The 13886-nt window shown below is 46.2% G+C and overlaps 1 protein-coding gene across 1 annotated transcript; it reads right to left on the bottom strand.

The window, feature by feature from the left end:
* Positions 1 to 2267: 2267 nt before the first annotated feature.
* Positions 2268 to 13399, bottom strand: LOC146010043 (uncharacterized). Its single transcript, XM_083150881.1, has 5 exons — positions 13290 to 13399; positions 10749 to 10845; positions 9324 to 9509; positions 7083 to 7161; positions 2268 to 5430 (listed from the first exon to the last, which is right to left on the bottom strand). Exons 1-5 carry the CDS (start codon positions 13376 to 13378, stop codon positions 3692 to 3694), a joined length of 2190 nt encoding a protein of 729 aa, XP_083007007.1. The 5' UTR covers positions 13379 to 13399; the 3' UTR covers positions 2268 to 3691.
* Positions 13400 to 13886: the final 487 nt, after the last annotated feature.

Raw genomic sequence — 13886 nt, 5'->3', positions numbered from 1 at the left:
CCCCTTATTATACTTGGCACGTGTTCTCATGTTCCTTCCCATGTTTGCCCCTATAACCAGATGGACTTTATGCAGATTTTGACCCAGACAATTTATTTTAAGTGGCATCTGGCTCCTCTTCCATAGGTTTGGACTATCTTACAAGGTTTGTTTTAGGTGTTCAACCACCATTTCCGTCAACAGAAGAGCAACAAAGCTTATAAGAGGGATGGAAGTCATAACCTATGTGGAGAGACTATTGAAACTAGGGCTATTTACGTTAGAAAAACGAAGACTGAGGGGAGACATGATTAACATGTATAAATACATCAGGGGACAATATAACGATTTATCGCAGACCCTGTTTGCTGCAAGACTAGAGACTAGGACCAGGGGGCATGAGTATAGATTAGAAGAGAAAAGATTTCGGACAGTACGAAGAAGAAATTTCTATACAGTCAGATCAGTCAAACTCTGGAACTCTCTTCCTAAGGAGGTGGTGTCAGCATCGACAATTAACTTGTTCAAATCAAGGTCTGACGAACACTTATTGGCTGAAGATATCCAGGGCTACTCACAATAAACCGGGGGAGCAAATGTTATAACAAGATATAATAATATCTAGGTTGAACTCGATGGACGAAAGTCTTTATTCAATCCTACCAACTATGTAACAGGTTGCTCTGAGGGATTTTAACCTAAATCTCTTGTCTCTTAAGTAGGCTACATTTAAATCTTTGGATTCAGTGGACCTTAAGTTTACTTGGAAGCTGGTCTTCTAACCTATAACCGTTGCCTCAGCTTAGCATGTTTCTAAGTTGGGTTTTTTGTCTTGCAGGTTACCGTATATCATTATTCATGATTATGGAGCGGTTCTTGTTTGGTTTCTTCATTCCAAACAAAAAGGTCGTTTCTGATGCCCATATCAACCAGGAAATTGGCCTTCTGGTATTTTCTCCATTGGGCTATCTCCAGGATGATCTCACTCTGTTGAACATAGTTCAGGCCTTGCGAATATATACAAGGAGAAAGCTTTGTCCACCCAATGCACATATTCTCTGATTGTTCTTGCTGATGCTTAGAAATGTGGTTGGCATGCTATGAAGCAGATCATTGCATGGGGTATCATTTGCATCGTCACCCTGGCCTATTCTAGTGTGGGTAGACCGGCACCAGACAATCTACTAGGGTAATGATGAAAAGTGGGGCTTCTGTGGAATATGTCAGGGTAGTAGCAACCAAGTTCTCTACCGGCTCGCTGCAAATCCATTCCTAACTCAATCATCATCGAATGATTTTTTTCCCGCTGTGTGCAGTCTGTACATAACCCAGAACCTACTTTGCCTGTGCGAGTAGGATCCTACCTTGAACCGCTTGGGCGACACCCACAAATGGCGGTTTCCTGTCAATCAACTTGCCATTAGAAAAGACTGTGGATTTTGTGGCTGAATAGTTTCGTGCATGCCCGCTACAATCCTTATGTATGTGCAGTTGTTCGATTTTAGGATGCCTTACGAATTCGCAGGCCCGATCTGAATAACCCCCTTAGCCGTGCTGTGTTTAATCTGGACCATCTATTACCTGTTGTTGTTGTTTTATAATTCACTGGGGTTATTGCTTTTACTTCCAAACTCTTTGCAAGTTGCTCTTGCCTGTAGAGCGTTGCAGAGGGGAGGAGTTTAGGATTAAAGCGGTGTTTTTAAATTAAGTGCCAGCTCCATTGCCCCCTCCAGCATCCCCTTGGTTCAGTGACCTGCAGCCTGATTCAGAGAAAAGGGTTTAATGGTAAGTATCTAAAAAATCTCATTACTGTGTAACTTTGTATCTTTTTGCTATGTATGGCGCCTTATAAATAAATGATTATAATATAGAAAAGGTGAGGTTACTCAGTGCTGTGAGGCTTTAGTATTCTCATTCAAATTAACAGTTCTCTCATACTGTGGCCCGGATGTAAGTGCGTCCGTGCAGGATGGCGGACGAACTCGGACATTTTTTAAAGGGGCAATCATTTACAAGGCAAAGCCATGCCCTTTTAATTATTTCACCTTTAAAAATGATGGAGCCGGCAAAACTCAGACATCATTATATATGCTTACGTTTGATAGAATCTATTGTTGGACATCTGTGGTGTGACAACGTACTTACTGGCATGCTTATTGCTTCAGATGTACATATATACTTCAGATAGACGTGTCAGTGAGCGAGAGCCCATTTACAGATAATATTGTCCATTGCCGGTTTAAAAGATTGCTCTCATTTGTACAACAAAAAAAACAACAACCAAGAAGTCATGAAAAATTATGTACTTTATTCAAAAAGTTACTTTTACAAAAAAAACCTCTTGGGCTATATTTACAGTTAGGAGTATATCCTGTAAGGAGGTATAATTTTGGGCCTTGACCAAAACATGTTTCTCTACAGGATGGGTGTGTGTGTAGGGTCACATTTAGCGTTGGGAAGAGGCTGCATCCTAACTGGACTCTAAGGCCCCCATACACTAGGGCGACTTGAGCTCACCTACGATTTGGCACTTAGTGTGTCATTTTTGCATGTCATTTATTACATGTAATCCCAGGGAGCTGCAGGTATGGGGCTGTAGAAAAAAAAAACATACAAAAGAATGGGCGCCCACTGATTGGCTGAAAGAGGTCTCTCAGCCAATCATTGGTGGCCCATACTTTTGTATTTGAGTTTTCAAATTTTCTGCCCACTGCCACAGAGCAGGAAGAGCGCCTTTCCTGCCCGGTGCTTCCCCACTCTGCAGATAGGCGTGTGCCAGCAGTGCGGCACACCCCTAATGGACCGTATCAAATCTGATACATGGCGAGTGCTAAAAACCACCTGCGCGATGTGCTGATAATGGCTGCAGATACGATTAATCTTATGTGCAGCCCACCTGACCTCCGATCCACATGGGACCTATAGATTGTAAGCTGGTGAGCAGGGCCTTCCTACCTCTATATCAGTCTGTGATTACCCACTTTGTCCTATCATTGTTGATTCCAATTGTAAAGCACAAAGGCATATTCTGCGCTTTATATACAAGAAAATAAATACATTTTATAAATCGTATCGGATGTCATACACATGCGATTTGGACCAGATTTCACCCGATATCTCAGCCATATCTGCCAGTATCGGGTGAAATTGGGCCCAAATTGCATAGTTTATGGGGGCCGTAAATTTCAATGTTGAGATTAAGCTACTCAGTATATGTGCGCTATATGCAAAATTGGGCCCTATTTTCTCTGTATGCAAAACAAATCCAGTTACACCAATGTCCATCGCAACATGGTTTTGTCCATGTTCAAATCTGCATGGATTCCGAGTTGGAAGCTACTGAAACAGCTAGTAGGAGTCCTTCCTCTGTTGTAGAGCCATGTGTCTGAACGCAGAAGGGCTGGGATGCCCACTTTGATTGGCTACAGTTGCAACCATTGGACACACCATGTCCAATATCTCATAACACACCCATAAGACCCTAAAAAGATCTGTGCACGTCTACATAGCTACCTACTAGTCACGCCCAATACATTCCAAAGACTCAACCAGTCCTGAGACATCATCGGACGAATGCACAGTGCAACTTTTTAGTGATTTAGAAGGACCATCTTACGTGACCATCGGCATTGTATCCAACTCTGGACCTTTACAGTGATTTGCTGTTATCTTCAGAATAACTCTCAAATCGTTGCGGTTTAGAACCCAGCAACTATTTATCCCCCTTATGAATCCTCTCGTGTTTGACAAGCGAAGACTTATACTGGTAACATTTCCCACATTCAGAGCAGGCATAAGTGGTATCTCTGGTGTGGATGCTCAGATGTCTCGTAAGTGACGACTTCTCTTTAAATTCTTTCCCACATTCCGGACACTTACTTTTCTCACACGTGTGAACCCGTCGGTGCTTCACCAACTTCCCTTTCTCAGCGAACCTGTCACCGCAGTCTGGACACTGAAAGGGCTTCTCTCCCGTGTGAGTCCTTTGATGGATAACGAGTGTGAATTTGTCTCTAAAATGTTTCCCACATTGGGGACAGGTGTGCCTTTTAATGCCACTGTGAGTCATTTTATGTCTCCATAAAGTCCCACTATCTGCAAAACGTTTACCACATTCAGGACATTGGAAAGGCTTCTCCCCGGTGTGAGTTCTTTTATGTTTTTCTAATGCCCTTTTCTCGGCAAACTGCTTCCCGCATTCGGAGCACTGAAACGGCTTCTCTCCCGTGTGAGTCCTCCGATGGACGACTAGTCTCCATTTCTCCGAAAATTGCTTCCCGCATTCAGAGCAGCTAAACGATGCTTCTTCTGTGTGATTAATCTGATGGCTGAACAGCCTCCACTTCTTGTTAAACCGTTTACCACAATCGGGACACCCAAATGTTTTAGGCTCTGAGTGGCTCGCTTGATGTTTCGCCAGCACCGTTTTCTCGGCAAAGCATTCCCCGCATCGGGAACATTGGTGCAGCTTCTCTCCGGAGTGAGATTTTTGATGTACAACCAGTTGGGAATGTGTAAGAAATTTTTTCCCGCACTCAGAGCACTGAGCAGGTTTCTGTCCATGGTGAGTCATCTGATGGGCGAGGAGTTGGGCATTCTTCAAAAAGTATTCCCCACACTCGGAACACTGTGGGGTTTTCTTCCTAGAATTTGTTCTCCAATATTTAGTAAGATTCGAGATATCACCAAAAGTATCCTTTTGCTCAAACTCGACGTTAGGACTGTGTATGATTTGACCAGGATCAGTTGGGCCAAGACAGGGTTCCAAAAGTACATTTTCCGTCTTGGTTTCGATAACTTGATGATGAGGAGGGTTTAGTGTAGCAATTGCGCATTCTTGAATACTAGAGGTAATATTTATGTTATCTATGGCGGGGGAAGTTTGGGGAATCAACTCTACAGGTTCATCCAATTTAATGTTTTCTATTACTAATATGTTGTTGTGTTTAATTTCACCATCAGTATGAATGGATGTAAATGAAGGTGCGTAACTATCAGTGTCTGTGATTTCTTCTCCATCACATGAGAGCGGTTCCTCCTTAATATGAGTAGAGGTATACTGTGTATGACCTGTGGGTGTATACATGTCAGCGTCTGTGAGGTCTCCTTCATCACTTGAGGCTGGTTCCTCCTTAATATTAATAGATGTATACGGTGTATGACCAGTGGGTGTATACATGTCAGTGTCTGTGAGGTCTTCTTCATCATAGGAGACCGGTTCCTCCTTAATATGAGAAGATGTATCCTGTGTATGACCTATGTCTTTAAAATGTCCTCCTTCGCGTGAGATTGATTCTTTAGTCTCATTTGTTACAGATTTTAACCCATTTTGGATATCATATATGTTAAATCCTTGTGACTGTTGCTGGTTGTCGATATCATGTATATCCATGTGCCCATAATCTGCAGTGGAAATATTAAGGTGGGAGTCATCTTCATCCTCCGAGACACCTGAAAAATGTAAGAAAAACAACTTTTAGTAAGTCTAGTGTTCATTCTAGCACCCGCCATATTTGAAAATCCATGTAGCTCCTCTTCCCTGCCTGGGGTGTCGATGCCTTCTGTGGTGTTTCTAGCACAGGTCTGGTTTGCATATTAGTGATGATATACAGACCACACTGTGCTAGAAGCACTACAGGAGACAGTGATACCCCAGGCAGGGAAGAGGAACTGCATGGGTTTACAAATATGGCGGGTGCTAGAATGAACACTAAAGTCATTGCTTCAATGTGGGGTCAAAATTTAATTTTTGCCTCTAGAACAGAGGATTATCTGTAAATCCGGTTTAGAAACTGCTAAATGTTTCTCTACACAGGTGTTTCTAGAGAAAAGGAATGCATGCAGGAGGATAGAGTGGAGAGTGGGTGGGTTATTTAATATTATATATAAATAAGTTTTCAAAGTCCTATGGCTTTTACAGTCTATAAGATGTCCCTAGTTTGGAGGCAGTATATAGGAAGTAGTGCAACAGGTAGCATATTGTTCATTTATTTTGTATTTACAAAAGTACAAAAATAATCATTGCTAACCAGGAGTAGATTTAAAAAAAAAAAAAAACACTAAAACTTCAATATTAAATGGTTTCTTAGATTGAGGATTGTAATTGCTTGTAAGGTCAAGTGAAATGTATGTACCTTCTGGTATGTTGATTGAGGTGTCTGTAATCTGAATGCCTACATGCACAATATCTGCTATACTCATCTTCCAAACATAGATTCCTGTTTACTAAAATGTTGACACATTTATTGCTGTCTAATTGTAGAACTCATCCTAAAATTGTGTTTAAAGTGTAGTTAGGGTTTCCTAAATTCTCAAAATACACAGTAAATTGAACAGAGACTTGGGTGAAAGCACAGTCAAAAATTATTTGGCAATTTAACAGAGTAAAGGCCAAATTAAGGTGCTACACTTTTGGAGGCACTGCTGAGATACTATCAGAATCTCCCGTTTAACTCTTCGAGTGCAAAGTGAATTTGTCAAAATAGGTTTAAAAATTGCCAAGCAAACATTTGTATTCAAGTTGGTACTCAAAGGGTTAACAGCAAATGACAATGTACATTAATCACTGAAAAGTTTGTGGACTCCCAATGTATGAAATCGGCCGGGCCCTTCATTTCAGTTAAAAAATAAAGCAAGAAAGAAGATGTTGACCTTGATTCCCTTTGCTGTGGGTAGAGCAGATGCACACAAACACCAACAAGAGACAAAAAATGGAGGATACACTCTGCAAATCTTAGGAAATAACCTTTAGTGCTACATGATAGAAAGTAAATAAAACCAATTGAACGGCCGATAAGAGTGATAGATATATATATATATGCAAGCAGGGACCATCAGAGATATATTGGATCGGCTCTGCAACACAGTCAATGTCCGATATACAGTTATGTAGAGATATATCAGTGCATCGTGCGGTGTGTATGGGCGAGCCACCGACCGGCCGTGCAGCCACTCCGGGAGCCGACAGTAATTGACAAAAAGGTTGAAGCAGATACTAAGTAGAACATGAATAAAATAAAACAAACAATATAAACAAGACAAAAAGATTGGTAGCAGCAAATTGATCTTGTAATTATCTTAATCTCACCAAAACCTAGCCTTACCCAATGACGCCAGGGGCCGGTGATTCTCCACTGTCAGGTTTCTGATGTTATCCTTGTGTTCCTCTATATACTGCCCGTCCTGCATGGAGAAATAGACAGTGACATCCTCACCCAATATAGGAACCTGACACACACAATGATACAGTCATCACCCAGACACATCCCCCGGTGTTACTGTATAACGTCCAATTCCCAGAAGTCACCTCTCCGGTCACATCCCCCGGTATTACTGTATAATGTCCCATTCCCAGCAGTCACCTCTCCGGTCGCATCCCCCGGTGTTACTGTATAACGTTCCATTCCCAGCAGTCACCTCTCCGGTCACATCCCCCGGTGTTACTATATAACGTCCCATTCCCAGCAGTCACCTCTCCTGTCACATCCCCCGGTTTTACTGTATAATATCCCATTCCCAGCAGTCCCCTCTCCTGTCACATCCCCCGGTGTTACTGTATATTGTCCCATTCCCAGCAGTCACCTCTCTAGTCACATCCCGCGGTGTTAGGCCGGTTTCACACACTCCGGCTCCTGCCGGATGGTAAAATCCCGCACGGCCAGGGAGCCGTGCCGCACACATTAGTTGTGAATGGTCACTATTGTGTCCATTCACACTGGACGGCCACGGCCCGGCCGCACGGCTGCAGCCGGATCCCGCCACTGGAAGGGACGGCTGCCGGGCTGTGGCCATCCCCTCCATGATAATCTACTGTGTGCGGCACGGCTCCCCGGCCGTGCGGGATTTCACCATCCGGCAGGAGCCGGAGTGTGTGAAACCGGCCTTACTGTATAACGTCCAATTCCCAGCAGTCACCTTTCCGGTCACATCCCCCGGTGTTACTGTGAAACGTCCAATTCCCAGCAGTCACCTCTCCGGTCACATCCCCCGGTGTTACTATATAACGTCCCATTCCCAGCAGTCACCTCTCCTGTCACATCCCCCGTTTTACTGTATAATATCCCATTCCCAGCAGTCCCCTCTCCTGTCACATCCCCCGGTGTTACTGTATATTGTCCCATTCCCAGCAGTCACCTCTCTAGTCACATCCCGCGGTGTTAGGCCGGTTTCACACACTCCGGCTCCTACCGGATGGTAAAATCCCGCACGGCCAGGGAGCCGTGCCGCACACATTAGTTGTGAATGGACACTATTGTGTCCATTCACACGGGACGGCCACGGCCCGGCCGCACGGCTGCAGCCGGATCCCGCCACTGGAAGGGACGGCTGCCGGGCTGTGGCCATCCCCTCCATGATAATCTACTGTGTGCGGCACGGCTCCCCGGCCGTGCGGGATTTCACCATCCGGCAGGAGCCGGAGTGTGTGAAACCGGCATTACTGTATAACGTCCAATTCCCAGCAGTCACCTTTCCGGTCACATCCCCCGGTGTTACTGTGAAACGTCCAATTCCCAGCAGTCACCGCTCCGGTCACATCCCCCGGTGTTACTGTAAAACGTCCCATTCCCAGCAGTCACCTTTCCGGTCACATTCCCCGGTGTTACTGTAAAATGCCCCATTCCCAGCAGTCACCTCTCCGGTCACATCCCCCGGTGTTACTGTATAACATCCCATTCCCAGCAGTTACCTCTCCTGTCACATCTCCCAGTATTACTTTATAATGTCCCATTACCAGCAGTCACCTCTCCGGTCACATCCCCCGGTGTTACTGTATAATGTCCCATTCCCAGCAGTCACCTCTCCGGTCACATCCCCCGGTGTTACTGTATAACATCCCATTCCCAGCAGTTACCTCTCCTGTCACATCTCCCAGTATTACTTTATAATGTCCCATTACCAGCAGTCACCTCTCCGGTCACATCCCCCGGTGTTACTGTATAATGTCCCATTCCCAGCAGTCACCTCTCCGGTCACATCCCCCGGTGTTACTGTATAATGTCCCATTCCCAGCAGTCACCTCTCCGGTCACATCCCCCCGGTGTTACTGTATAATGTCCCATTCCCAGCAGTCACCTCTCCGGTCACATCCCCCGGTGTTACTGTATAATGTCCCATTCCCAGCAGTCACCTCTCCGGTCACATCCCTCTGTGTTACTATGTAATGCTCCATTCCAACAGTCACCTCTCCGGTCACATCCCCGGTGTTACTGTATAACGTCCCATTCCCAGAAGTCACCTCTCCGGTCACATCCCCCGGTGTTACTGTATAACGTCCCATTCCCAGCAGTCACCTCTCCGGTCACATCCCCGGTGTTACTGTATAATGTCCCATTCCCAGCAGTCACCTCTTCAGTAAGCAGCTGAATGATCCTGTTGGCGAGTTCCAGTATCCTCTGCTCATTGTCTCTCTCATGTATCAGTGAGTGAGCTGGAGACCCCAGGATTGGGCTCTGGGTCCTGTTCCCTCCTGGCTCACGGGGACAAGTGTTGAGCGTCAAGCGTTTATCAAACTTTTTTACAACTATGTAATCCTACAAATAGAGAAAATAAGTACATACTATAATATCTCTTTATGGCAAGCTTGCAATCTAATTACAATTATATCACTGTGACACTCCCAGACCCCCTCACCTCCTAGTCAGGACCCTGTGTCAGTAATAGAGATAACAGTGATGTCACTGTGACGCTCCCAGACCCCCTCACCTCCCCGGTCAGGTCCCTGTGTCAGTAATAGAGATAAGAGTGACATCACTGTGACGCTCCCAGACCCCCTCACCTCCTAGTCAGGACCCTGTGTCAGTAATAGAGATAACAGTGATGTCACTGTGACGCTCCCAGACCCCCTCACCTCCCCGGTCAGGTCCCTGTGTCAGTAATAGAGATAACAGTGATGTCACTGTGACGCTCCCAGACCCCCTCACCTCCCCAGTCAGGTCCCTGTGTCAGTAATAGAGATAAGAGTGATGTCACTGTGATGCTCCCAGACCCCCTCACCTCCCCAGTCAGGTCCCTGTGCCAGTAATAGAGATAAGAGTGATGTCACTGTGACGCTCCCAGACCCCCTCACCTCCCCAGTCAGGTCCCTGTGTCAGTAATAGAGATAAGAGTGATGTCACTGTGACGCTCCCAGACCCCCTCACCTCCCCGGTCAGATCCCTGTGTCAGTAATAGAGATAAGAGTGATGTCACTGTGACGCTCCCAGACCCCCTCACCTCCCCAGTCAGGTCCCTGTGTCAGTAATAGAGATAAGAGTGATGTCACTGTGACGCTCCCAGACCCCCTCACCTCCCCGGTCAGGTCCCTGTGTCAGTGATAGAGATCAGAGTGATGTCACTGTGACGCTCCCAGACCCCCTCACCTCCCCAGTCAGGTCCCTGTGTCAGTAATAGAGATAAGAGTGACGTCACTTTGACGCTCCCAGACCCCCTCACCTCCCCAGTCAGGTCCCTGTGTCAGTAATAGAGATAAGAGTGATGTCACTGTGACGCTCCCAGCCCCCCTCACCTCCCCAGTCAGGTCCCTGTGTCAGTAATAGAGATAAGAGTGATGTCACTGTGATGCTCCCAGACCCCCTCACCTCCCCGGTCAGGTCCCTGTGTCAGTAATAGAGATAAGAGTGATGTCACTGTGACACTCCCAGACCCCTCACCTCCCCAGTCAGGTCCCTGTGTCAGTAATAGAGATAATAGTGATGTCACTGTGACCTCACCTCCCCGGTCAGGTCCCTGTGTTAGTAATAGAGATAAGAGTGATGTCACTGTGACCTCACCTCCCCGGTCAGCAGGTAGATGATCTCCAGGGTAAGGTTCAGTATCCGTTCAGTCTGTTCATTGGTGGTTTTCCCCATCCTCTGTAAACATGTACTCCTAAGGGAATATATTCTATATTACTGGTAGAATAATGAACAGTAAGATGTAATACAGCTCAGGTATTACATTGCTGCACTTGGATCATTACAATATGTGACATATTAGTAATATAAATGACGTATAGTTACAGATCAGCTATCAGCTATTACGTTGTAATGTAAATATGTGTGAGCCTGTACAAGTGACCGTATGTTATGCTGCTAGATCTCCCAGTAGTGTCCTCCACCAATATTGATCCCTGTGATGCTTCCTCCACCATGTGTTAGGGTTCTGCTTTCATTCAGGGCCCTCAGCAATGTGCCAGATCCTGCATCTCCTCTGCTTTACCTTTCATGGACCAAGACCTCCAGGAAAACACGAAGGGCTTAACTACTGCACCTCCAGACATGTATGTGGGACACAAGTAACCCTGCAATGGCTGTCCTACCAAGCTTGGGCCATCCTATCAGGTCTGGAGGGGGCGGGGCAGCGCAGGGCACCTAGGTGAACCTGCGTATGGCTCCCTATAATGGTCATTTCATTGTCAGGGTCCATGGGTCCCACAGGGGACATCTGGGTTGTAGGCGGATCCAGGGGGTCCGAGGCACCAATCAGCAAAGCTTGATAAAGATTTCCCAGGATGCCTAGGGCCCTCTCCCCTGCAACCCCGCCTCCAGGCTCAACTACCTCAGTTTTTTGTTTGGTGCCTGCAGGAAGCAGACGCACCTTTTTAACCAGCAGTGATTACCTCACTAAGAAGCTGCTTTTATTTTTACTTTTTCTTTTTGCTTAAGCGGCTGAGGCAACCCCCACCGTCAGTCACTGATTGCGGCGTGTGCTGCCGCATCACTCCTGCCGGCGCCGACATTCCTCCCACAACCTCGGTCAAGCGGGGTAGCCCGGCGGAGGAGACGGACAGCGCCTAGCACCGCGGACATATAGGTTACTACATTGCCACGTCTGTATAATACACACACACGATGTATATCATTGATATAATATATTGCAGTATGTATATAATACAGTTATCTTGCTAGGTGTATATATACACTGCAGTTTATTAAGTATATATTATCACATGACTTTGTGTGTGTATATTACAGTATAAGGTGCATAGTATCATCGCACCCAATTACTGGGTCCCGCAAACCGTTAGCAACTCAGCAATAGGAACCAGTAAAAAAGAAGGGCTCTTACCGGTTCGTTGCTGTGTTGCTTTGAGGTGTGAATGGGTTAATCGACCTGTTTCCCGTTCACCACAGGGCCAGCGCAGCCTACTCCCCCACCCTTGATGACGCTCCGCCCCGCAGATGATGTCAGTGGACCAGCAATATTGCCGGTTCGCTGAAGCAATGTGAACGGACGAAAATGCGGGGGTCGCACCGGGACTGAGCCGTTTCAAAGTCCCAGTGCGACGCTGCATTTGCGGTCTCAATAATAGTGATATAAATGGTGATGGTGTATTAGCCAGGTGCCCGGTACGTAGTTAGCGTAGCGTCCCTGTCAGAATCAGCATAGTGTTCCCGCGGCCAGCGTAGTTAGAAGTAGCGTAGTGTCAGCGTAGTCAGCATCCAGAAGTAATCCATGTGAAGTAATCCGCGTCCCCTCACCACACTTTTTAAAATCAACTCCATGTCGACGTGGATAGTGGGTGTATGAACAGGTCGGGAGGACGCGTAACGCTTTGGGCTGGCGTGGATACTGGGGGTTTGAAAATGTCTCCTTTATTGTGCATAGGATGCACTTTATGAATAACGTGCACGTGCTAATAATTACTGAGATCCAGGAGCGTCTGAGACGCACCTGTGTCTCAGACAGCTGGAGCGCCTTTTCCGCCAGTGCCCGCATGATCCCCTCTCCGCCGGTGTCCGCCAGCGCAGGGGATCTGACGGTTACCGGCGCTGTGTGAGAGGTGCTCACTAGGCTTGGCATGGACGCCGGGGACAGAGCCGGGCTGCCGTGGAGTCACTTGGTAACTACGCTAGGCAGCCGTTGGACTACGCTGACAGCGTAGCTTAGCCTACGCCTGCGTACGTATGCTAATTGGGTGCCCGGCTAATACACAAGTACCATATAAATATATACAGTATAATACACATCCCCTTATTACACTGATGTATATGATGTATATCAGTAACATAGGCAGTAGTGCAGTATAACACAGATGGAATTGGACATATTACAGTATAAGGTGCATATTAGTGATATAATTATATGCAGTATAATACACATCCCCCTTATTACACTGATGTATATGATGTATATCAGTAACATAGGCAGTGGTGCAGTATAATACACATCCCCTTATTACACTGATGTATATGATGTATATCAGTAACATAGGCAGTGGTGCAGTATAATACAGATGGGATAGGACATATTACAGTATAAGGTGCATATTAGTGATATAAGCTGCACAGTAAGTGAATATAGCAGTATATATAACACATATAATACATTACCTGCAGCCCAGGACATTCCCTGCACCAGTCTGTGTGATATTCCTCCTGTCCTGTCCCGGATGTATTTGTCTGTCTATGGGCGGATACATGCAGATTACACACGCTAGGCTAGAATGATAGGAGATAACGCTGTGCTACTTTGCTGTCTTCAGTTTGGGCTACGGCAACATGGCCGCCGCTCATCATGTCTTCCTTAATAAATAAGAAGATACTAGCGCCTACTGTAGGAGACCTGCTAGGTATTGCTCCAGGTCAACTGGTATCTGTCCCCTACTCACCCTGTGATGTTATCTGTGTATTACACCTCTGTACAATGCTGCCTGTAACACTGTTGTTTTCCTCCAATCTAACTGGTGCGGGCTACAGAATAATGGCCGCCGAGCTATAGTATAATGCAAAAGTGGTAGCATACCTCCCAACGGGAAACGGTCATCTGTCAGAAGAGACTTGGGTCGACTGTCATTAGTTCGACCCCAGAAGGTCGACTGGCCCCAATGTCGACAGGGTTAAAGGTCGACATGGGTCAAGGTCAACATGACTTAATGTCGACATGGGTTAAGGTCGACAGTCATTAGGTCGACATGAGTTTTTCATTGT

The sequence above is a fragment of the Crinia signifera genome, chromosome 6 (assembly GCF_055691185.1).
Source record: "Crinia signifera chromosome 6, ASM5569118v1, whole genome shotgun sequence".
NCBI classification, from domain to species: domain Eukaryota; kingdom Metazoa; phylum Chordata; class Amphibia; order Anura; family Myobatrachidae; genus Crinia; species Crinia signifera.
Note: the sequence above shows the minus strand (reverse complement) of the source record. Positions and strands in the feature narration are given on the sequence as shown.